Genomic DNA, 26,288 nt, shown 5'->3' with positions numbered 1-26,288 from the left:
GAAGTTTATTGAAGGGCTGTGGGATACACAATATTTCTTGTTTTTCCATCTGGTGAGTAGACGAATAAATCAGGAGGTTTTCCGACACGTGAGCAAGCCACATAGGGTTGTCCATGTCCGAAGCATGGATTCTCCAAATTTAATCCACACACTTGTAACGATTGTCCTTGTGCTTTGTTAATAGTCATTGCGAAAGCGAGTCGCACCGGGAACTGTAAACGTTGAAATTCGAATGGCATATCTGTCGGGATCATTGGGATACGTGGCAACAGTACGTCTTCGCCTTTAAAATTTTCCCGTCAAAATTGTTGCCCCGATAACATTGTCCATCATTTTCTTGACTGAGAGTCTGGTTCTGTTGCAAAGTCGTGGTGGATTTATATTTCGGAGAAGAATGATAGATACGCCAATTTTCAATGTAAGAACGTGCGGCGGCATGCGTGGAAAATCAAGCGAATTCAAGAATTCAGTTGGATAGCTGACAACCTCGTGTTGATTCGCCACAGTATCGATGGAATTTTATGTTGTCATTTCACTGGGTATTCCATGCTGAATGGTGCAGTTGATGGTATTGACATTGATGTTTTTGGCTGCTAATATCGGTTGAACGGGGCAAAAGTTGCTACTTTGCTACTCGGCATCAATGAGCTTATTCTACAATCCTTCCCCGTGGGAAAATACATATATGCATATACCAATTTGTATAATAATCGGTCCAGTAGTTTTTGAGTTCATCGATGGCATACAGACAAACATTCATTTTTATATATAAAAGAAGAAGATATAACATAATTGATTAATTTTAATGTCACTCAGCTTATGTTATTTTGCACGTTACGTTTACAGTTCAACTTAAGACTGATTCCCTTGAGCGCATGCACCTCTGCTTGTATACATGTGCTTAACAACTAACGTCCTTTCTAGATGAGGCAAAATGTAGTTTCCGGGAGAGAAGGATAAAGAGAAAGATAAAGATAAAACTGGTGGAATTTTAATCACTATGTGATCGCTAATATACTCTATATAAACATATATTTTTTATTAAAGTAATTTTTATTTCTAATGTAATTTATTACATCTAGGAGTGGGTATTATCATCTTCAACAAAGTCTTTTGCTTGCTCCTTGGTAACACAATCTATGTGACTGACTTTATTTCGAAAACGAACGCCATAGAACTTATGAGCATTCTCTAGAAGTTCTGGCCTAAATGTTGTTGTTATAAACTGAGCCTGGTCACTTAATTCATGTATCATATCTGCGACTGCTTTTCTATGTTGAGCATCGAGCGCCTGAAAATAAAATGTTAGTGGATATAATTAATGTAAGGTTAAGGAAATAAAATGTAGTATATAGTTTTATTGGATATTAGGATAAATGGAAACAATTGTTATAAATTGGCAAAATACTATTAAAAGTATATATTGCATGAATAAAACTTGAATGTAAAGTTTCTTTCAGTGACGAGTGCCTTTCAATTGTACCTATGTCTTTAAATAGGTAACAGGACCCCTAGAGATCTTTAAAGAAATGATATTATTATTATGTCATTGAAGCGGTTTACAAATGCCTGGCCAGTGTTTAGGCAGTTTGCAGAAGCCATGTTGATGTGTAGTTGGGCTCAAGCATTTAGTTAAGACCGGGGGTAGTTGGGCTTAAAATGTCTTCATTACTGGGGAAAGGAGAGATATCGGGCGATTTGACTCCTCCGGGTTTCCTAAGTCGTTCGTTGAAGACGTTCATAAGATAGGCATTCCCGTTGGACTTACTTTCCCCACCACTGGTGTATGTGGTCACGATCGTTTGTTAAAACAGGTGCTTCTGCTAGGAAGTTTAGACGGATTTCCAGTAGTTGTCCAGCTGATATCAAGTAAGCTGCATCAGGGCTACCAAGAAGGTCGAGGGTGTTCTCGGTGAATCCCACGTTTTAGTGTAGGTCACCACTACTGTTTCGCTCTCGGCCTTTACAGTGCACATTATTTGAGCCGTTTATTTTGAAAGTGGTTTAACACGTTGGCTGCCACGTATTACCGGTGATCACAAAAAAAATCTACCCCCAGGTGCCAAGCAAAAAAAAATCATGTTCCCGTTTGAATTTTAACGAGATATTTTTACCAGGAATAAAAGTCACGCTCCTGACGCGTATGAGCACGTTTTTGTGCTGTGTTCACCGGTGACCACTTGCCGTTTTTTTTAAACTATTCTTATTTTTTTTGAAATGTGATCACCGGTCATCACATTTCGAAGAAGTAAATAAAAATAAATCAGTATCAAACTTGAGTTCATAGCGAGCAGTTGGTTGCAAATTACAGTGAAATATAGTGAAGTGAAGTTGTGAAGTTATGAATTCCGAGGAAACACGTGACGCGTTGAATTCAATGGGAAATTCCAGTGTTAGTGGTGAGGATTTTAGTCCAGATGAAGATGAGTACATCCCAGATTCAGGCAGTGATACAAGGAGTGATGACAGTATTGATGAAGACCTCGATGTTAGTGCTACAAATGTTAATAATACTGCTGATGAAGAACAGACGAAAACTACGACAGCATGGACCTCGCCTGCTACCGGAGAGACTTTGAAGAAATTAGAAGAATTTACCAATCCACCCCAGGTTTTGCAATATGATGCCGGTACGCCATTTCAATATTACAGAAAGTTTTTGACCGATGAGATATTGGATATTATTGTTGAAGAGACAAATAGGAATGCAAACTCTCAAGTAACTGGCATCGGTACTCGCAGCAGCAATAGGATGAATATGTGGAAAGATACTGATCGCCTGGAGATCATGGAGTTTCTGGCCATAGTCATGTATATGGGAATGGTAAAATACCCTGCAATAACCGACTATTGGAAACCAAGCACATTGTTCAAAAACGCATTCGTCCCACAAGTTATGGCTCGTAACCGGTTCCAGATCTTGCTCAAATTCATTCACTTCGCACTTCTGAAACAGTGTCAAAAACTTATAAAATGCAAATATCTGACTTTCGTCAAAGCTTTATCCTTTTCATGGGAAAACACCTTTTAATAACGTCGACAGAAGCAACAAAGGATGGTAGGCGCAAGAGACATCGTTGCGGCATGTGCTATTCAGAACTAAAGACGACAAACTCGTCGTCAGTCGCCAGGAAGAAGGCCAAACTAGTGGCAACATACTGCGCCCAATGTCGGAGGTCACCATACCTATGTCTTAAACATTTTCAACAACTCCATTAAAATTAAAAACAAAAAATATAGTTTTTTCTTTTTCCAGAATTGAATTGAATTTTCTCATTTTTAATTTCGTATTAATATATTTCAAAACTTTGTATTTTACTATGAAATAAAATATTTTTTCTTTTAAAAAAAATTTTTCAATTTTCCCAAAACTCCTTCCGTTAGGGTCCCAGCCCCTAAAATCTAGGGGCCTAAGCGTGTATCACTGGTGATATATTGGCACCTGAGGGTAGTTTTTTGAAATGATCACCGGTGATACATTGGCACCTGGGGGTAGGCTTCTGAAATGATTACCAGTGATACATTGGCAGCCAACGTGTTAAATCCATTTTTTCTTATATTGAGATATTTAAGAGTTTGCGTTTGAATTGTTTCAAAAATATTATTAACTGGTATTAAGTTGTTTTTATGGCTTTGTGATCTTAAACATGTTAGAATATAAATGGTGATTTTTTAAGAGGTATAGGAAAGTTTTTCAAAACGTAAAATTCAGAAAAATGCATGGCATTTTTATTTAAATCGATAGTACAGTCCATATAATTTAAGGGGGGACTCCCATTTCAAACGCCAAAAAATACGGGTTTTTACGAATTTTTATTGAGAAAACTATCAGTTGAATCTTTTGGAAAATTTACAGCCATATTTATTATGCATTATATAATTTTTGGTCGATTTTCTTGAAAATGGTGGCTTTGACAACGCTCGAGGTGAAATTTCTATGAAAATTCCTGGTCGCTGGCTGCCACGATAACTCAGCTCCAGGTTGTCTGAAAGGAACAATTCAAATGGCATTTTATTCCTTATGAATATAGTTTCAGTATGAGCTATTGAAAAAAAAATTTTCGAAAATTATTGGGTGTGCAACTAAGTTTTAAAGGTTTTTTTTCGATTTCAAAAATTTATTGTTAAAAATTGGTACAACCTATTTTAACCAAAATACTGTCCATCACTAGCTATAACTTTTTCCCACTTCTCTGGTAATGCACGGATTCCGTCCCAATAAAACTGCTCGCTTTTGGAGGCGAAGAACTCATCAAGCCAATTTTGGATACCTTCAACCGAAGTGAAACGCACTCCCGTAAGGGCATTCTGCATCGACCGGAACAAATGGTAATCTGATGGTGCAAGATCTGGGCTATAAGGCGGGTGGGGTAGAACTTCCCATCCGCTACAATCGAGATAGGTTTTGACCACTTGTGCGACATGCGGCCGAGCATTGTCATGATGAAAGATCAATGTCTCATATCTGGTTTCCCATTCCGGACGTTTTTCCGCAATTGCTCACTTCAATCGCATAAGTTGTTGTCAGTAGAGTGCTCCGTTTATCGTCTGACCACTTTTCAGTAGTTCGTGGTAAACGATTCCCTTCTGGCCCCACCAAACGCAGAGCATTACCTTGCTGCCATGGATATTTGGCTTTGGCGTCGATGGTCCGGGTTCGCCACGCTTAACATACGCTGCCTTGCGCTTCGGATTGTCGTAGTGAATCCATTTCTCATCGCCAGTAATAATGCGATGCAAAAACGACTTCGCTTTGTATCGTTGAAGCAGCATTTCGGAAGCAGTGACACGGCGTTCGATATCCCTTGGTTTGAGTTCGTAAGGCACCCAGTTTCCGACTTTCTGGACCATTCCAATGGCTTTCAGCTGCTTTGAGATGGCTTGATGAGTCACGCCTAACGTTGTCGCAAGTTCTTCTTGGGCTTGACACGGGTCTTCGTCCAAAATTGTCTCCAATTCGGCGTCTTCAAAAGTTAGTGGCCTTTCTTCGCGCTCCTTGTCGGCTGTGTCAAAGTCACCACTTTTTAATCGTCGGAACCAGTACTCGCAGGTTGAAATTGATGGAGCATTCTCACCGTAAGCCTCACACAGCATCCGATAACTTTCCGCTGCACTTTTCTTCAGATAGAAGCAAAATAGCAATGCTTCCCGCGAATGAAGTTTTGTAGGCACAAAAGCTGACATAGTCTTTGTATAACAAAATTTTTTGTTTACACTTCGACGAAATGACACAAACTAAGAAACGACACTTAATGATGACGCTTTCACATGAAACTCGTTACACAAATACTCAGTACAATTTGACACTAGTATTACTATATGTTTTAAATCCTTTAAAACTTAGTTGCACACCCAATAATATAACTGCGATGCTTGAAAGACAAAGTTTTGTTTTTTAAAAAGTCATGTATGTATCTTATTTTCCGTATTTTATGATAGAGACATATATTATTTCGAGATTCGTGTCAAATTTCACAGCAATTAACCGAATAGTTCTCGAGATATCATGGCGGCCGTATAGAAAAATGCTGTTTTGAGAAAACTATTGCTATAGCTCGCGCGCTTTCTCAGTATTATGGAGCGCGCCGAGTTCATTGATCACGCATAACTTCGTCAGTTTAACGAATTTTGTCATGAAATTTTGCAGAGTTGTTTGAAAGTATAATAAACAAGAATCGATTTTTTTAAGCCGGGGAATGAGAATCCCCCCTTAATGTTTGAACATTATTTCATGCAAATGTTGACCGCGACTGCGCTTCAAATGATCCATCCGCTTAGTCCAATTTTGGCATACTCTTTCCAATGTTTCGGCCGGAATCTCACATATAAATGCTTTAATGCAGGCTTGTCTGAATAGACATGAGCTTTAACATAGACCCACAAAAAATAATCTAAAGGCGTTATATCGCACGATCTGGGTGGCCAATTGACAGGTCCCGAACGTGAAATAAAATGTTCACCGAACTCGCCTCTCAGCAAGACCATTGTTACGTGTGCTGTGTGGCATGTGGCACCGTCTTGCTGAAACCACATGTCATGCAAGTCAAGTTCTTGCATTTTGGGCAAAAAAAAGTTGGATATCATTTCACGGTAGCGCTCACCATTCACAGTTACGTTACGATTCGCAGCATCTTTGAAGAAGTACGGTCCAATGATACCTCCGGCCCATAAACCGCACCAAACTGGGACTTTTTCTGGATACATTGATAGCTCTTCCAATTCTTCTGGCTGATCTTCACTCCAAAATCGACAATTCTGCTTACTTACGTATCCATTGATCCAAAAATGAGCTTCGTCGCTAAACACAATTTTCGATAAAAAAGTGGATCTAAACTTTCTTAACAGAACACGCATTTTTATAATAAAATTCAATGATTTGCAAGCGTTGTTCGTTTCTAAGACGATTCATGGTTAAATTATAGACCAAACTGAAAATGTTTGACAGTGAAACAAAACCCGAAACGTGCGTCAGCTGTTTAAACCAACTGTTTAAAAACATAATAGCTAAAAAATCACGCATTATGTATTCTGTACAACAACATTCGAAACCAAGCACCATGCCGTACAACAAAACACTATCACAAAAATAACACAAAGAGTCATTAAATAACTAAAAAATAAATAGTTATTGAATAATATTGTCGATAAAAACATATATGTATTCTCTTAAATACTAATTAATTAAGAATGTAACAAAAAATATTTGGTATTTTGCCTATTTTTATGCTGAGAAAAGAAACACATGCCATAGTTGGAATGGCGAACGATCGCTATCGCACTTACGGCGAGCACAAGCTGTTCGTTCGATTTCTAAAAAAAACGAAGGCAGCCTTTTTGCGAACGCTCGTTTGTTCGAGCATTTATCGCGATCTGGCATGTGTCTTGATGTTGTTCCACAAATAGAGGGGCCTACAGATTTAAGCAGACCCCGAACGGCATCATTTTTTTATGAGTAGCTTCTTCATGACGCAGAAATACATTCGGAGGTTTGCTATTGCCTGCCGAGGGGCGACCGCTATTAGAAAAAACTCTTTATTTTGGTGTTTGACGGAGATTCGAACCTACGTTCTTCGAATTCCGAACGGTAGGCACGTAAACAATCCCAAAATTTTGGGTTTAACCTGCAACAGTTTGCTCTCCTTCTCTGCGCATACAACTGCAATTGCCAATAGAGTCCAAAATCACAACAAGGTCCTTAAATCGTTTGCCGGCAGCACTTGGGGCAAAGACAAAGAATTGTTGATATCGACATTTAAGGCAATCGGCCGGCCGGTTTTAAACTATGCTGCGTCTGTCTGCTCGACTGGAACTAGTGACACGCAGTGGATAAAGCTCCAGACATGCCAAAATAATGCCATTCGGACAGCGACGGGCTACCTCCTGATGCCCCCAATACAACACCTTCACAACGAGGCCTATATTCTACCTGTCAAGGAGCATAACAAACTGCTCAACAAGCAGTTCCTGTTAGGGTGCTACCGTAGGTTTCACCCTTGCAGTCACCAGCTTGAGCCAGAGCCGCCTCCCAGGCACGTCAGGAGACATCTACTACACTACGCCGACGAGATCCTGGATAAAACAAACAGAGAGCAACTGGATCGGACACTGTTTAGACAGACATTAAACGAAATCCACCGGGAGACTGTTACCACCTTCATAAGCTCCCGTCCAGTGAATGCCGTAATCGGAGTCCAAGCGCTACCCATTGCAGATGAAGAGCTCCAGCTTCCCCGTGAGACACGCGTAACACTGGCACAATTACGTTCTGGATATTGCAGCAGGTTAAACTCCTACTTTTTCAGAATTGACTCCGACATACCTAACTTATGTCCGGCATGTGAAGGCACCCCGCAAGACACTAACCACCTTTTCACACACCCTTTAGAACCCACTTATCCAACACCCCTCTCCCTCTGGACCCAACCTGTCGAAACAGCATGTTTCCTGCGCCTACCTTTAGATGAGACTGACGAAGACGACCGGTGATATACTCTACACTGACGGGGCTTCTCTTACTGCTACAACAACAACAACAGCTACGGCGGCCGCCCTTTTCTTACGTAAAACAAATATTAACAGAAATTAATACATGAATTTACATAGTATCGAATTATAATAGAGTTTTTAACAAAAATATTAAAAACCAAAAATAGTATTATATTTTGCAGTCATAGCTTATTCGATACAGTTTAAATTGTTCTTAAATAATTCTAAAAATCAGTATCAGAAGAAACATCAAGTATTGATAACCTTTTGCTCTAGGGCCTTACATCTTGGTTAGTATTCAATTTACTAGCTTTTGTGCGGTTTGTAGATTGCTTTTCCCCTCTAGAAACAGCTTCTTATACCCTTCTTTGCTCGAAGTTCCGTAGCTTTACACGGTCAAACCCAAGTGTAAGAATTAAAGCTGGTAACAAATGTATTGAAATGTGTAAATTAAAATTTAATTTAATTGTTTCTAAATTAAAAAAAAATAGCAGATTTTAGAAAATGTGAAAACTGAACTAAGAATAGAGGTCCCAAAATATTGCCTCGAGATGCAATGAAAGGTCCCGAACACTTACTCCCAATCATTACCACACATCGTCTATGGATAACATTGAATGAAAATAAATAGAATACTCGTAATAACCGAGCGAAGCTTATTTACGTAATAAAATTATGCAAGGAACCATTAAATAATCATTGTTGGCGTGATGGTCGAGATTGAACCTTAGCCTCCTTCCATAGCTTCGATCACGATCGCGATCCTTTGCAGACACTCTCTAGTTTTTCAGTGCAAAGATCTTGGCGCCATCATCAGCGTCAATCCAGGTTTTCCTTGGGAGACCCCTTTTATAAGGATGTGCCGTAAGTTTTCCCTCAAATATGTTAAGCTTTTCTTCATCCGCCTTATGCATTTTCTAGGTTTTAGAAGCATAAGAAACGCAAGGCTTAATTATTTGTTTTATAGATTTTCGATCGCTTAGAAAGCTATGTTCCCGCCTGTTACCTCGCACTAACTTCTTGGTTGGGTGTGTGTTTTTTTTTTTTTTTGTGTGAATCCATTTATTTATTGCAATCCGTTTTTTAACATTCAGCAATATTTGTACTTTAAACTAAGACATTTTATTAGAAATGTATGGAAAGCACCCAGTGGTGCAACCATTTCTAAAATGTTTGCTTATTAGCATAATAAGTTCATTGTTGACTTCCTCTTCAGTCTGTTAAAAGAGATGGGATTGGGCATTATTTCTGTGATTAAAGGGTTTGTGCGTGATTAAAATCTTTTATTGTGAAGTGTGGCAAGCTTTTTTATATCTTCAGCTATTGTGTGAAATTTGAGATCACGATGTATTTGGCCATTTGTTATGTAATATGGTGCATTTGTAATCATTCTTAGGGTTTTTGACTGGAATCTTTGGAGTATTTCGAGTAGAGTTAGCTGCAGGGCCCCAGAGTTGAATGCCATAGGTCCATATTGGTTTTAAGATGTAGTGTAGGAAAAGCATGAGCATTTCGAGTAAATAACCAGTATAGGTTTCGGAATTTAATTCCAAGTTCTTTACTTTTGGTGAAAATATGCATTTTCCATGTAAGTTTACTATCGAAGTGCATGAAAAGATATTTTGTAACATTATTTTGGGGAATGATTACATTATTGAGTTTAACGGCCGGACAAGTGTTTCGTTTGAGTGTAAAGGTAACTTGAGTAGATATCATCTCGTTAGCTTTTATTTTCAAGTCTTTCAGCCAATAAGCTATTTTACTAAGTCTTTTCCAGAATTTAAGGGAAGCCACTTCGGGGTAGGAGTCTATAGCGAGCAGGGCGGTGTCATCTGCAAAAATTCCGACCATAGTTTCTTCTGTGATTTGTAGATCTTGTGTGCAAACAAAACTCGCCAGCTAAACCTTCATAGAGTTCAGACTGTTCTTTGACAAAGACGTGTCAGTCTTTGAGGTAAAAGTATAATAATAAAGAGTGAGTTAAGCTGATGAGGCGATAAGAATCCACTTTCTCAGCACTTTTTCCAGTTTGTGCGAGTTTCAGGTTGTATTAGACGTTTTTAGCAATGCTTAGGGTTTAATTGCATGTGGTATAAAGACTTGGGATAAGTGAAGAGCAAATGTATGAGCTTTTTCAAGATCTAATTTAGCCCACTTATTATTTTCCATTTTGATGGCTGACTGTTGCTGTTGTTGTTGTTGTTGCTTTCTATAGAGAGTATTGAGAGGAGGGGAATGCATCGAGATTACTGAGGTGGTTCTAAAGTGCAATGTCACGTTCTTTTTTAACGAGTTCTTTAAGTTTTTGTACGAGCGAGTTCAGTTTTTTTGTCTTCGGGTGTGCTTTGTTGCCATTTTTCTCGCCAGGCGCTTTTCTTTTAGCGTTTCTTGAACCACAAGAGATATATGGGGGTGTTGTTGCTTGGTTATGGGGGATGTTGAGTTCCAAGCTGCTTGCTGAAGGGAATTGTTGAAATGTTCAACTGCAATTCTATTTTTTACACATTTTTGAATAGCGAAAATTAATGCCAGCGCAACCAACGATTTTTGACCACCAGATAATTGATTCATTTCACGCATTTCCGCATCCACTCCTGTGAAGGACACACGAATACCAATGCCAGTAAATGCATCAGAATTAGCCACCTCTTTATCATCTTTTTCATCCTCATTGTCCTTTGTTTTAAGTATCAAATAACCTGCACCTTGTGGTACTAGTTTTTTAAATACTTTGGTGAAATTTTGTGTGAGGCTCAAATGTATGTACAATAATTCTCATATTTACAAGATGCTTGACGCCGTAAATATCTTTGTTATTTTGATTTTGTTTTAATGCAATGATGAACATTGAGAGGGGTTTTTAGGGGTTCTGTTTTTCAATTTATACAGTATGTCAAGAATGAGTTTTGACATTGAAAATAAATTCAATTGTGTTCAATAAATTCAATACTGATTCATATTTATTGACACCATTTAAATGAAATTAATAAAAACAAACTTCAAATTCATTGGAAAAACAAAAACTCAAGCAACAAAAACAAATAAGACACTATTTCGACACTGTCAATAAACTAACAAAAATAGTTTTAAATAAAAATATTTTCTGCACTAAGGTTTGAAATCAATTAGGATTGGCTGGCCTCCAATTAGAAATGGGACGAAACGCTGTTAGAAAAAAGAAAGTGGCCAGAAATAAGCAAAATATTTCTGAATTGTATTAGCATTACTAACAAGCAAAAAATTTGGAAAAGAGCACTAAACAGTACGAACAGAATATATAAAGAACTGGACCATAGTGTATATCGAAGTTATTTAACGATTAATGTCCTTAGTAATATCGAAATAGTTCATGTTCTAAGTGGTGTAAATAATTCAATCATCAAGAATAAATGGAAAAAATTTTTTAATTTTATTACTGGTGCTTTAAAGTACAGACAATTTATTATAGATGAATAGTTTCCAGCAGACGACTTTTAAAATCATTGCCGTATATTCAAAAAAAATATATATTGTATGTCAAATAAAATACCTGAAAGAACGGAGTGGTTAGCGACGCGCATTGGTCCAACAATAGCAGTGAATTGGGAAAAACTTGATATAAAGGAATAAACCATGGTTAGTAACTAATGCTAAACTAACGGGAAAACTACTCCAGCTCGCTCCTTTTTTTCTTAAATACATATGTATGTATTCGGCCGCCGTAGCCGAATGGGTTGGTGCGTGATTACCATTCGGAATTCACAGAGAGGTCGTTGGTTCGAATCTCGGTGAAAGCAAAATTAATAAAAACATTTTTCTAATAGCGGTCGCCCCTCGGCAGGCAATGGCAAACCTCCGAGTGTATTTCTGCCTTGAAAAAGCTCCTCATAAAAATATCTGCCGTTCGGAGTCGGCTTGAAACTGTAGGTCCCTCCATTTGTGGAACAACATCAAGACGCACACCACAAATAGGAGGAGGAGCTCGGCCAAACACCTAACAGAAGTGTACACGCCAATTATTTATTTATTTACATATGTAGATTCATGCAAAAATATGCACAAATATTGCATCGTTTCTTTCCAAACCAATAATAAAATGTGAAGAGAAATTGAAATGTGTTCATACTCCAAAAATTAGATTCAACTTCATAGTAAAAAATTACTAAAATTACGCCGTTTTTTCCTTAAAACTAGGAAATAATCTGGATTTTAACGTTAAATTCATGTGTATGAATGTACATCATTTCCTTAAGTTTAGTAAAAATTTTTTTTTGGATGCACGAGCCAAGCACGACGAGCGGTGCACGTCCCAACACCCCTCTTTTCAGGCCAAGCCGAGTTCAGTCAGCATCCAAGACGACCTCTGATGAGGTAGTCAAGGCGGCCTCTGGAAAAGTTTCCATGGGGGTTTCTGGTCAGGCTGCCAAGGTGACCCCTGGCAATGATCCCCTGGTGACCACTGTGAAGGTCACTAAAAAGAAAAAATCACCCGGTGCCCTGCTCAAGGCACGTTACCTAAGGGCGAAATTCATCTTGGCAAAGATTGTCAAGAATGAACAGGCCGGTAAAACGCACTAGCGGGACATAGAGGATCGTGCTAAGTGCGAGGCCGCGACCGCATCTAAGATTAACCAGCCACAACAACAACCACATCAACAGCCTAAATCGGCACAGAGCCCGGCTAAGCGTAACCGTTCACAGGATGTGAGTAGACGCGAAGCCAAGAAGAGCAAATACTCCTCAGCTCAGTGTGTTGAGGGCCCTTCAACCAGTGCGGCAGCTGCGGCCGGCTTACAGTGAGGTGGCCAGGGATCTTCTCCAAGTTGCACTCGTGGACCCTAAAACCAATAGTGGAAGGGAAGTGTTGCCGCTTTGGGATGCTATTGAGGGACGGATTTCTAGGATAGTCGTCAGACACCTCATAGCCCATAAAGGACCAGCACCTCTCTTCGACTCGGGTGAAACCTGTCGGGGTTGTCGGGTGATAAAATATGCTAATTAGTTCTCAAAGGAGTTTCTGGAGGAGCCTCGCTAAGGTTATCAACGCCTGGGATGGGAAGGGCTTTCGCTAAAGCTCAGTGCTTCTGCTTGATGTCTGCCTACCTGGCCCATGACAGATCAGCGCCTCTAGAGAAGATGCAGCATTTGGCGGATACTTTCCTGCCCAAGAAAGAGAGCATCCTGATCGGCTGCGACGCGAATGCCAGACACACCGTTTGGGGCAGCAGCGAGATCAACGAACGAGGTGAGTCTTTTTTTAATTTTATAATTAGAATTTACTCATTTGGAACAAGGGCAACATCCCAACTTTTGTTTTATCGGCATCGGAAACCAAGAGGCTCGGAGGAAGTTCGATTTTTAGAAAGAGTCTATTGAGAGACTTTCTCGGCAAATGTTCGGCTCTGGCGGCTAGGCGCTTGAAATTCTTTAGTATGCCCTTTGGAGCTGGCCTGAGGAAATTCTCCAGCCTAGAACCCTTTTCTCTCCTCCACTTTATCAACAGCACTAGAAGGCTGTAGATGGTTTCTCTTCCCTAAATTTTTCGGTCCACATTATGACGGCTCGTAAGTGCTACTTATTTGTGTATTTTTGTGCCATAAAAAACTCCCCATAAACCATCTGCAAATTGAAAGTGGTATAAAACTATAAAACCTTTAAGTCGCATATCACAAATTAGAGGAGAAGCTGAACACTCAACAAAAAATGTATACCCAACAGAAAGTTGTGTTTTATATGTAAGTAGTATGTGTTATAAAAATTTTATATTTGTAAGTTACCTGGTCAATTTCATCGAACAAATAAAACGGAGCTGGATCACATTTTTGAATTGCGAAAATTAATGCCAGCGCAACCAACGATTTCTGACCACCAGATAATTGATTCATTTCACGCATTTCCGCATCCACTCCTGTGAAGGACACACGAATACCAATGCCAGTAAATGCATCAGAATTAGCCACCTCTTTATCATCTTTTTCATCCTCATTGTCCTTTGTTTTAAGTATTAAATAACCTGCACCTTGTGGTACTAGTTTTTTAAATACTTTGGTGAAATTTTGTGCGACTTGCTTGAAAGTAAATTGAATGGCCTCCACTTTCTGCATTTCAAGAGTTCTCATTAGTTCCCGAATCTTTTGATCTCCAACATCTAGTTCATCTTTTCGTTTATACAGTTTTTCTTTTTGTTCAGAAAAACTGAGAAATTGATCTAAAGCCTTTTTATTTACATGGTTATATTTTTTCAGATGTTGATTCGCCTTTTCAAGCTCCTTAAAAAGCGATTTTAATGACATTTTACTATAAACACCATCAACTTGTGGTAGAGCACCTAAACTGGCTATTTTTTCGGCGCATTCGTCTAATTTCTGATTTAGTAAAATTTCCTTCGATGTCCATTTCTCCATTTTTTTGGAATCTTCATTAATTTTTTCTTCCGCTTCTTTCTCCTTTCGCATCCAATTCTCGAGCTCATGCTGTAGAGTCTTCTGAAGATGAACTGCTTGTTGAACCCTAATAAATTTTCATAAAACAATTAAAAAGTTAATTTTTTTCAATAAAATATTTTATGCATTTACCCATAAAAACAATAATATGGCTAGCATGATAGTCGAACATTAAATAGATTTAATATCTACAGTTGTGAAAAAGTTTAAGTTTCTACATTTCAGAGCCGAAAGCTTTGCATTTTCCATCTTTAGCTTCATAATTACAGTAATGTATTCATAACGAAGCAAATCAAATATGTACGGGCTTTCGAATACCACTACATGTGTGAAGAAGGCCTGGTTAAGTAACCAGTTTATTCCATCTTAAATAATAAGCACATAGCCTTACATACAAGTTTCGTTGAGATTTCTCCATTCTTTTTGTGTTATATAGATAGTTTTTGCTGTCTAGTTTCGATCATTTCTAGATGGGTTGCCGTTACACTAAGAAAGCAAAGTGGTCACCACGTTTGTTACAAGTGGTTTACAGTGACAAACCCATTTTTTAAAGAGTTACCGGTTCCAAGCAAATTTTTCAATAACTATATTATATAAAAAACCCATTTCCAAAAATTTTTAGCGGTTTTTCTTCCTCAGTTACTGCTTTGTACTGTTAAATTATTGTTACGTGGAACCTAGCCTTGGTAAAATTAAAAAAAATGGAAAACAAATAATAATATGTATTAGCAATTATTTTGTTTAAACTAGTGGTGGGACTATTCGAATAAAAATTATTCGAATAATAAAATCTTTTATTCGAGAGGTATTCGTAATTCGAATAATATTTATTCGAATTTTTTATTCGTTTATTCGAATAATGCTATTCGAATACCTCACTATTCGAATACCTTACTATTCGAATACCTTACTATTCGAATACATCACTATTCGAATACTTCACTATTCGAATATTTTTGGTAAATATTTATTTAGATTAGCGGACTACTAATCGGTTTATGTACATGTGCATGCACCATAAGAAGGGCCAATGTAATTTTTATATTTTTAAAAGCATTTTCTCCCTGATGTAAATGAATATATAGTGAGGTATTCGAATAGTAAGGTATTTGAATAGTAAGGTATTCGAATAGTGAGGTATTCGAATAGTAAAGTATTCGAATAGTGAGGTATTCGAATAGTAAGGTATTCGAATAATGAACTATTCGAATTATTTGAAACGAATAGTATTATTCGTTTTATTCGAATAATGTTTATTCGAATATTATTCGAAAATAATCCCACCCCTAGTTTAAACCAATCTAAGTTAAAAAGAAATTTCTTTTTTTCACACATTTAAGGTCTAAAGAAAATTATTTTTAGTCTACTACATACTTAGAGTCATCAAATAAAACATTTTAGCATCAAACGATTTAATGAAAAAAATGTGAACCTTAAAATATTGTTACGAATAAAACACACAAATTAATGGCAACACTCTTGCTTTACTTTATTTCCAATACTTAAGATCTACACGTTCAGCTTAAGACTGAATCACTCTATTACTTTTCGCTTACAAGTTCTATTTCCAACTAAATACTTTTAAATGTACACGTTACCCTTAAGGGGGTAGTATGGTATTTTTTTTTTTTTTTTTTTTTTTTTTAAATTATTCTATAACATCTTAAGATTATTGTGTGAAAGTTTGAAGTGCATTAGAGTAAAATTGACAAAGACACAAAGGATTAAGTATCTACCTCTCCAACCGGATTTCACGCTGCCGAAAATCTTTAAACGCGTTTTTCTCACACTTGCCTTTTTTACGGTCGGTGTCCACTGTAGATTCATATCTACTGCACCGATTCTTTTCAAATTTGGTTTTTTTGTTTCTTTACTTTATTCACGAGGTAATGACGTCGAGTTTTTTTTTTTTTAAATTTTGTCATATTTTAAAACAACAAAGTTTTCAAGTTTTTTTTATGAAAAATCGGTGTTTTGACTTCAAAGCGCTTTAAAAAAAAAAAAAAAAAAAAAAAAAAAAAATTCGACGTTGTTACCTGCGAAACTTTATTAGCTGATGAAATCAATTTGGTTTTTTGATTTTAGTTGATCCAGTAATGAGTTCTGAGGGACAAACTTTTTTATGAGACGTCCGCGAAGATTCGCTGCCACCAACTCATTTCTTCATAAAAATCAATGAAAATTTCACACAATATTCTTTAAATATGACTTTATAATGAAGTAATTTTAAAATTTTGAATAAATCAACTGTGTCGACAAAAAAAATTTCGAAAAATATGCTTGTTTTACACCGAATTAACCATACTACCCCCTTAAGGGGTTATACGCAGTTATGAAGCAAATAAAAGACGGGTTGTCAAGGATTTATCCTGAAGAAACTTCAGAATATTTTAATTTGAAAATTTTTGGCGGTTATAAAAGCATCCTTCAAGAACGTAACAAAATTTTTTATTTATGAAAATGTTGATTATAGAGCGCGCTGCAGGCGATTTCTGGAACCTCCTTTAAAAAAAGACGATTTACGGTGTACATCGTAACTCAGGATTGGATTATCTGAAATCAAAAAACCAAACAAATTTTGTTAATATATTAGATTATCTAGTAATTAATCGTTCGGCTAATCAAAATAGTGAATTTTCACAAAATGGCAGCTTTTAAAAGAAATGATTTCGATTTTTACGTTAAAATTTGGGCGTAAATTGATTATAAAATGGAAAATAAGTATCAGATTTACAAAAGGAACGATTAATTACTAGAAAATGTATCTTTAAAGATTGAGTTAAAACGGTTGACCGATCAAACAAGCCGTTTTCGAGATATCGTTTACACCGACTTGAAAAATGCCGTTTTGAAAAAAACACGTTTAAAGTTTCAATACCTACCTTAAAACGTGCCGAGGCATCTCTACATAACTCCGAAAGTATTGCTTAGATCTATTTCAAATTTCGTGCGTATACTTTTGAATATATGTACATTACAAAAATGCAATAAAAAATCGATTTTTTGAAAGTCATAACTGCGTATAACCCCTTAAGACTGAATCACTCTATTACTTTTCGATTATTCACTTACAAGTTCCAACTGAATACCCCTTGCGTATGCACCCCGGCTTATAAACATGCGGTTAATAACTATTGTAATTTCTAAATCTGGTAGCTGGTATCTTCTGGCGAGTTTTGCTGTAGCAGCAGCTTACTAGTACCCTGTCGTTTTCGTCTAACTCATATAGCGATAGGCCCAGAAAGCGTGTACTGCCTCGCTCCCTTCTGTCGCCATCAAGGCCAGTTCATGTTTTCGTTTTGGCCTTTCGTTCGCTATTGTTACCAGTCGGTTCGCGAAACTTTGTAACACTGTGCTCCGCTTAAGTCTGATTGTCCCGGTTAAACACCAAATCTTTCGATATAAATGGAGCGGCGGCCGCCGTAGCCGAATGGGTTAGTGCGTGATTACCATTTGGAATTCACAGAGAGACGTTGGTTCGAATCTCGGTGAAAACGCCAAAATTAAGAAAAACATTTTTCTAATAGCGGTCGCCCCTCGGCAGGCAATGGCAAACCTCCGAGTGTATTTCTGCCATGAAAAAGCTCCTCATAAAAATATCTGCCGTTCGGAGTCGGCTTGAAACTGTAGGTCCCTCCATTTGTGGAACAACATCAAGACGCACACCACAAATAGGAGGAAGAGCTCGGCCAAACACTCAAAAAGGGTGTACGCGTTAATTATATTTATATAATCTTTCGAGATGTACTAGTTTGACTTCCAGTTTCGCATTGCTGTATAACATACACCACATAATTCAATCTTTTAATCATCTTGTATGGACCTTCCTAAGACGTTTGTAGTTTTGGAGAAATCCCTTTCTTTCTTTACGGATTATAAAGAAGTACCAAACTTCTTTCGCTGAATCTTTCGGAGTTCACAGCATGGTCAAATCTATGAAGGACAGATTGTTACTCTTTAGCTGGGTATGCTGTATCACATGATTATGTAATTCTTCCATGTCATCCTGCAGTGTTTCCCAATGACTATCTACCTTCACTTCAGGAGCGGCTCCTCTTCCGAACGATGATTCAGCCTTAAATCGCTTCCAAAAATGGTCATAGCAGGCGATTGGCCAGTAGTCTTATGTACAGCTAAGCAATAAAATAAAATAAATAATTGGCGCGTACACTTCTGTTAGGTGTTTGGCCGAGCTCCTCCTCCTATTTGTGGTGTGCGTCTTGATGTTGTTCCACAAATGGAGGGACCTACAGTTTCAAGCCGACTCCGAACGGCAGATATTTTTATGAGGAGCTTTTTCATGGCAGAAATACACTCGGAGGTTTGCCATTGCCTGCCGAGGGGCGACCGCTATTAGAAAAATGTTTTTATTAATTTTGCTTTCACCGAGATTCGAACCAACGACCTCTCGGTGAATTCCGAATGGTAATCACGCACCAACCCATTCGGCTACGGCGGCCGCCTAAGGAATAGAACAGTAATATTTGTATGTGTTTGTCCCAATTTCATTGGCACTTTCCAATTACCTCTCGCAAGTGCTCCTCCAGAGTGCGGTTGGGGGTGCAAGGTTGTTGTATGTGTTTTCTTAATTCAAAACAAGGAACATTTTAAATACTGCGGATTTAAAGTTCCTTCTTTGGTCTGAATGCACATCAGTACCAAACCAAGTCACCTTATTCTACACAAAAACCTCAACAATAGTTTTGACCTCTTGGTTTGGTAGTTGCTGTAATCTTCCACAACTTCTCTCCTTTGGACCTTTCGCTGCCATACACTCCACGGGATTTCGAATCCATTCAGCTACTGATTCTCTGCAATTTACCCAGTAAAACTGCTCCTTAATCTTCTGGTCCAGATCGCGGAAATGGTTTCCATCTTCACTTACCCACTCGCTATGCACAACTCCAGCAATTATTTTAAACCTAGTCCACTGTACCCAATACGTCTTAGCCTTGGGGCTTTCTTTCGCCATTTCATTTTTAGATGGTCTCTCTCCAGCGTCTTTCGCTTCCATGATCTTTCCCAGGTCAATATTCAATTAACTTCTGCTTATTGCTCTTGATTCCAACTATCCCTGAAGACCTATCGACTTACTTACACTCTATAGCACGAGATCGCCGAGATAAAGCGTCAGCATTTCCATGTTGTTCCTCTTTTCGATGCTTGATCTCAAAGTCGCAACTTTGCAGTCTTTCGATCCACCGTGCAATTTGTTCTTCCCGATGTTTGAACAGTTTGAATCGTTGACGTACAGGTATTTGTGGAAATGTTTTACGAACTCAACTACAGCTAACAGTTCTCGTCGGGTCACGCAGTAACTTATCTCCGGTTTTTCGAGAACTGCTATAGTATGGGGCCACTTTTTCTTGCCCATTGATGATTTGGGACAGTACTCCACCTATTCCGTATCCTCTAGCATCTGTATCAATAACGAACTTTTCTCCCGCGACCGGATACGCAAACATAGGTGCAGTACAAAGAAACGCTTTCAATTGCAGAAACGCTTCCCCCTGTTTCTTGTGCCACACAAACGCGCAATTCTTCTTAGTGAGATAGTGGAACTCCGAACTGGCGAACCCTGGATCAAAGCGACGGTAATGCGTGCACAGTCCTATGAAACTTTGCACTTCGTACACATTTCTCGGTCGTGGGTTTCGATGCCCTCGGTTGTCACCTTATATCCAAGATACGTGGCTTCTGTTTTGAACAAAGCACACCTCTTCGGATTCAATCATAATCCCGAGGAGGGGATGCGCTGAAGGACTTCTTCCAAATTTTTCAAAATTTCAGATGGTTGCTAAAATTTTTATTCATGATGATAATGTCATTCAGTTACATAAAACACGGTTTCCAGTGGAGTATCGATAATGTCATCTATTCATGATAATGGGTAGCTGTCCTATTTCGTGACTGCATTCAGCTTTCTATAATCTACATAAAATCGGGTGCTTTCATTATTCTTCTTAACCAGCCGTTGAGCTCCACAGACTTATTAATGGCTCAATAACTCCACTTTACTGCATATCCTGGATTATCTGATTTGCTTCTTCGCGTGGAACTTTGCGAATTGGCTTTGCATCTCCTGCTTCTATTCGTTGAATAGGTAGCCATATTTCTCCAGCAATTTCTTAGCTTTCGTCCTCTCTAGCCCTCTTACTTCTTGCTACCAAACCCTTATGAAATTGTAGGTTTTTCTTTCTGCTTCCTGGAACTCTTCCCATTCCTGTTGTGGTCCATCGCAGTTTACTATAGCTTCTACAGCCTGACATTTTCCAATTGCAGCTCCTTTATCAAAAAAATAACTGGCGACTTGAAATAATTTAGAACCCTTACTGGAACCGTCTTGTTTTTTTTTTCGTCTTCACTAGTATCCTTCAGACGATTATGTTTGCCGTCTCCTTAGCAGCTTCTATGACCCACACTTCGTCTGTTACACAGCCTACTTTCACATTGGCGGAGTCGGGTGACGGTGACTTTGGGTTACTTTACTGGCCTGTACACTTGACTCATATCCGGCGCTCGGCGGTACCTCCATATTCTGACACAATAGAACCCTTTTATCCAAATCCAACGTAAATCCATGCAGCAACATGAAATCTACGCCAATTATTACTTCATCCGTGATTTCAGCAAGTAAAAATGTGTGAACCACTAACAAAGCTCCAATAACGACTTCGCAAACTATATTTCCGGAAATGGTAGCTCTCTCCCCTATAGATGTCTGTAGCTTGTATCCAACAAGTAATTACACTTTGTCATTTACCAAATCTGACCGGATGATCGAGTTCGTTGCACCGGTGTCAAGAGTAATCACCTGGTAACGACCATTTACAGCTCCCCTTATCGTCAAGTTGTTGCTTTTCCGTCCAATTTTCGAGACGGAGACTGCGGGCATTAAGTTGTACGAACCATTTCTCGCCTATTAGAACTGGTTCGCTTTAATTTAACGCCTGTGGTGCATCGGGAGCGCTATTGTCAGTGTCAGCCCCTCCTGGATTCGTCTTCGGTTGGCTGCGTGGTATACTACAATTCCTCCATCAACGTAAGCTCTTCAACATCAACCCGATAGACTTTGTGCACTGGCTTGCTCATGAGAACTGCTGTTTCCTGTGACAGCGCAAATTACACTGTTTCAGGAAACGTCCCCTTGGTTATTGAATATGCGGCCAGTTTTCTGTCCGGATCTCGTATCCCTCTTATGAATGCCTGCACTTTATCTTCTCTTCGAAGTCTACTGTGTCTTTCGCATTCACTAATGTGCCAACCGCTCAATTACTGTCGTGTATTTTTGCAAGCTCTTATTTGCCTTCTGATAGCGGTTCGTCGGTTCCATCTGGAACATTTTTTGCCTGTGGTCACTCCCGAAATGTCTCTCTATTGCTGCCATCAGACTTCCATATTGTCCCGATCGGCATCTGGACCTGTCTGCAGTACTCCGGAGGCTCCTCCACGCTGTTCCAATCATTCATTAAATCATAATCGAAAAACTCAATGAAATGCAATGAAATGACGTTTGTGGATTTCCAAAAAGCATTCGTTTATGTTAAACACTAAAGCATATTCAGAGCACTTTAACGAAAAGATATACCGGACTTCTAAAATCTGATAAAAGCACAATACTTCAGCTTTAAGTGTAAAGTTATGTCAAATAATGTCATTGAGTTCCCCTACCATATACCCTTTAAATGACAAATGACAAGCAACCAGCCTCAATCAAAGTCGAGTAATTTATGCGAATACTCTTTAAAATACGGATTGAAGGTCAATATTACGAAAATCAAATCCTTGAATATTAATGCTAATGCATTTTGGCCAACAGATCGACGAGTTTCAGGAGTTTACATATCTTGGTAGCTAAATTACTGCAGATGGCATCCTGGGCGATATATTAGCAAGATAAAATAAAACATACATAATACGCTCTGGGTGGACAGAAATCTGAATAGTGAACATTGATTTACACACACGATGTTCAGACCGCATACAAAATATTGAAATCCGTAAAAGGAAATGGGCTTGGATCCGACATATTTTTAGAAAACCAGCGATGACCTTAGCGTTGAAGCCAAAGGATCCTGGCGACGTAACCTTCACGAGATATTATCTACCAACAATCTCACCTGGGCGCAAGATAAAAAAACAACCAATTATAGAAGGAAGTGGGAATCATTGCCTTTGGCACTATTCGCCTCATAATCGGCGCTTAAGCAAACAAACGGAACGAACGGAAGATTTGAGTTTATATTGGCGTGTGCGCTGCAGCGATGGTGGTATAAAATGTCTAATTAAAGGACTAAATTACTCTGAGAATATGCATATCGAAAAAATAGTTTATGAAGAAAAAAAAAAATTAAATTACATACCTTTTCTCAATGTCCTCCAAGTCCAGATTCACTTTTTTTATCCTTTTTTCTGTAGATATTAGGTCATTCTTACAATTTATAAGTTTACGTTTTCGATCTTCGACAGATATTTCTTGAAGTGCTGTAATCAATTCATCTCGTCTTCGAAAAAGATTATTGGTTAAGAGATTGTCAAGTTTATTTTTTACAACTTCTAATTGCATTCTCTGCGTGAATGCTTCTTTATTCTCTTGATTCAGTTTTCTTATGTCTTCATTAAGTTGATCAATTTCTCGTTGGTCCTGTACCGACAAACTAGATAACAGTTCTTGATTAAGCTCAGCTTCCAATCCCGCTTTCGTACTATTCATTGCTTCTAAACTCGATTTGCATTGACTAGCAGACCTTTCTCTCGTTGATCTATATTTCTCAATTCTTAATAGTTCTTCTTTCATCAAACGGATTTCCCCTTGTAGTTTTTCAAAAATATCTTTGGTTTTTCCTTGTTTTGTTTCTGTTTTCTGCATTTCTGAAACAACTGAATTAATACTATTCTCAGTTTGTTTTATCTCATTTCGTAGCTTGCCAAGCTCTTTTTCAAAATCGCGTATTTGTTGGTTGTATTCGGTACGTTTTTTTTGTATTTCAAGACGTGATCTAGACGTATTGAAATAGCCACCTGTTAAGGACCCTTTAGATGATACTTGATCCCCATCTAAAGTGACACAATCTAATCCAGTACTTTTGGCCAACTCAGTCGCTCTTTCTAAATTTCTACATATTAAAGTTTTTCCAAATATATATCTTAATGCTTTATCATGCTGTTCATCATATTTGAGTTTTGAGAGCATTGGAATAGAATCTGGATCATCAGGATAATCATGTATTTTTACCTGTAAACGATTTAGGGGCATGAATGTTACCTCTCCTGGCAGTTTAAGTTTATTCATTTCTTTTAAAATTTGTGTCCCGACCTTATCAGATTCAACAATGTGATGGAATAACCTATTTCCAGCCGTAACTTCTACTGCTGTATATATTGTCTTATCGCAACTAAAGTTTTCAATCACTGGGCCGTAATAGGATTTGGCTATTTCAGCAAAAGGACTTCCCCGTTCAAAAAAGTTGTCCAAAACTTTGCGAACAGAATCTCGGCCGTTTAATATAGGCTTTCCAGCCATACTTCTAAGTGCCTGATCTGTTTTAGAAAGCTCTTCTTTGTGGGTTTGTAGCTGTTGTGTCATTTGAGTTTCTTTCCGCCATAATTCATTTCTCATTGCTTGAAACTGGTCTTTTGTTTTCTTCAATTCGTAATATTTTTTGTTGTGCTCATCAATTTGAAGCCTAAGTTGCTCCAGCTCATTGGAATGCTCTTCAATTTTTCGGTTAAGATCGGCTTCAGCATTACTATCTTTTTTCAAGTCTTCAACTAATTTTGTGTTATGATTTATTTTGTCTCTTATTTGTTTACTTAGTGATTTTAATTCATTTAAAATCCATTTGTCTCTTTCCTCTCTTGACGAGAACTGCGACCCTCGACCTTGCTTCGCATACAACTCGTTTCTTTTCTGCTCCTTTAAGGCAAGCTCGCGAGAACACTCTTCTTCCTTACGCTTCATAGCTTCATATTTAGGTTTAACATCATCCAACTCTCTTTCTTTTTCAGCAATGGTTATTTTTAATTTTTTTAATTCAAGATCTGCTCTTTCCTTTGATTTATTGTCACCTTGAACCTCATCATTCAGATCAATTATTATAAGGTCAAGCTTTGTTTTTTCACGCAGAAGTTGTTGCTGTTCTGTCAACAATACTGACCGTTCTTCCTTCGTTGATATTACATCTTTTTTAGCATCTTTCAGGCGTTTTTGGATGTCCTTTATGTTTTCTTGAGCCTTCTGGATTTCTATATTATAAATCTTTTTCTTATCGACAGACGATTTCTTTTGTTCATTTAAGTCATCGAGCGCCTTTTTGGTCTCTTTTAATTCAGTTTCGTGTATTATATACTCTAGCATCCGTCTTGCCTTATCCCATTTTTGGTACTCCTTCAACTCCTCTTTTTCCTCTTCTAAAGTTTTTAAGCGATCCTCTATAGTTCTCAAATACTCAGATATTTTTTCGAGCTTTCCTTCGGTTTCGCGCAAAATATTGAGTGACTCTTCTTTTCTTTCATCATAAACTCGCGTGCCAGCTACTTCCCGCAATAATTTTAATCTATATGAATCTGCGGCTGTAGCCATTTGATTGATCTTGCCTTGCTTAACGATGTAGTAAGGATTGGAGTTTGAAAATCCAGCAGATTCGAGCAAGTTCACAACTTCAGTTCTTGGAACTACTTTTTTATTAAGAAAATATTGATCTTTCTTAGAACCAATAACTCTCCGTAGATATATCTCTTCTTTGTCTATCTATAATAAATATTTAAAACAGTTCATACACTTGGTTTAATAAAAATATAAAACTTAAAATAATTGGTTTTTATACCGAACATTAAGTGAAGGACTTATTTTCCATAAAGAATTATCAATATTTTTGTATAAAGTATCAACCATTTGATAGATCAAAAAACCTCTTACACCAGGGCAAGTATTATGTTGGGTTGGGGAATAAGTTCATAGCTTTTTGCTCTACAAAACTACAATATATTAATTGATTTTTTGAGTTATTTATCTTTTTATAGTTTTGCTTAGAAATGGAATATTCAGGAGGCAAAAATCAACATATTCGACACTTGCTCTTCTTTGCTTTTCATTGAGGTCCAAAAGCTACAGACGCAGAATTTGCGACGTGTATGGAGAATGTGTCATACGCGAATTTACAGCACGGAAATTGTTTACGAAGTTAACAACTTTGATATCGATTACACGTCTCGCAGCGAAGCTCTACATTACCTAGCTGCACCGCGTGTACACGATTTGCTCGGAGACTCATCTTAATTAAGTCATACTGAGCGTGGGTACAAATATTAATATGGACGAAAGACAAACAAAAGCAGCAAATTATTTTTGGGCCAGTTTTTAGGTGCTAGTTTAATTTTGTTCGTCGTCTAAACTCAGCAAGCAGTTTTTCAGTAAAATTTAAACGTACATATTTAGTTAACATAACCAGTCAGGCGGAGTTAACTTGGCGTTTACACCAAGCCCGTTATAGGTCTGAAATTACAATATAATTTTTTTTAACGTTAGTTTTGTTTAATCATGTAAATATTAAAAAAAAAAATAGATTTTATTCGACATGGTCACCATTTGCTTTTACACAAGCCTTGAAACGATAAGGCCATTCAGCTATTGCAGCACGGACGGTTTTCATGGATATTGACGTCGCTGATCGAACCAAAGATTGTTTGAGACTCTCCAAAATTCTGAGAGGTCTTCGACAGGCCATGCTCTCCAATTCTGACTACAAAATGTAAACCAATGGATTCAGATCTGAACTTCTAGGCGCCTATTCTTTTGCGGTTATGAACCAAGGAATACTGTTTTTTAGCCTCTGCTGGGTGGTTTTTGTCTTATGGGTTGGAGCGGAATCTTGCTGGAAG

The 26,288-nt window shown here is 37.9% G+C and overlaps 1 protein-coding gene across 2 annotated transcripts in view; it reads right to left on the bottom strand.

Moving 5' to 3' along the window:
- Window positions 1–26,288, bottom strand: part of LOC128858585 (structural maintenance of chromosomes protein 3) — a 36,915-nt gene continuing 10,627 nt past the window's right edge. The window contains exons 4-8 of one of the 2 annotated variants that reach the window (XR_008454035.1): window positions 22,772–25,158; window positions 13,743–14,475; window positions 1,077–1,291; window positions 839–920; window positions 1–662 (exon numbers count right to left, since the gene is read on the bottom strand). Coding sequence is in view for 1 of the 2 variants with exons in the window: in XM_054094977.1 (XP_053950952.1) it covers window positions 1,079–1,291; window positions 13,743–14,475; window positions 22,772–25,158 (3,333 nt within the window). In the remaining variant the exon portion in view is untranslated. Of the gene's footprint in view, window positions 921–1,076; window positions 1,292–13,742; window positions 14,476–22,771; window positions 25,159–26,288 lie in introns of both variants that reach the window. The other variant, XM_054094977.1, reaches the window with a different exon arrangement.

The sequence above is a fragment of the Anastrepha ludens genome, chromosome 3, assembly GCF_028408465.1.
Source record: "Anastrepha ludens isolate Willacy chromosome 3, idAnaLude1.1, whole genome shotgun sequence".
In the NCBI taxonomy this organism is placed as follows: Eukaryota; Metazoa; Arthropoda; class Insecta; order Diptera; family Tephritidae; genus Anastrepha; species Anastrepha ludens.
The sequence above is the reverse complement of the archived record's forward strand: the minus strand, read 5'-3'. Positions and strand labels throughout refer to the sequence as shown.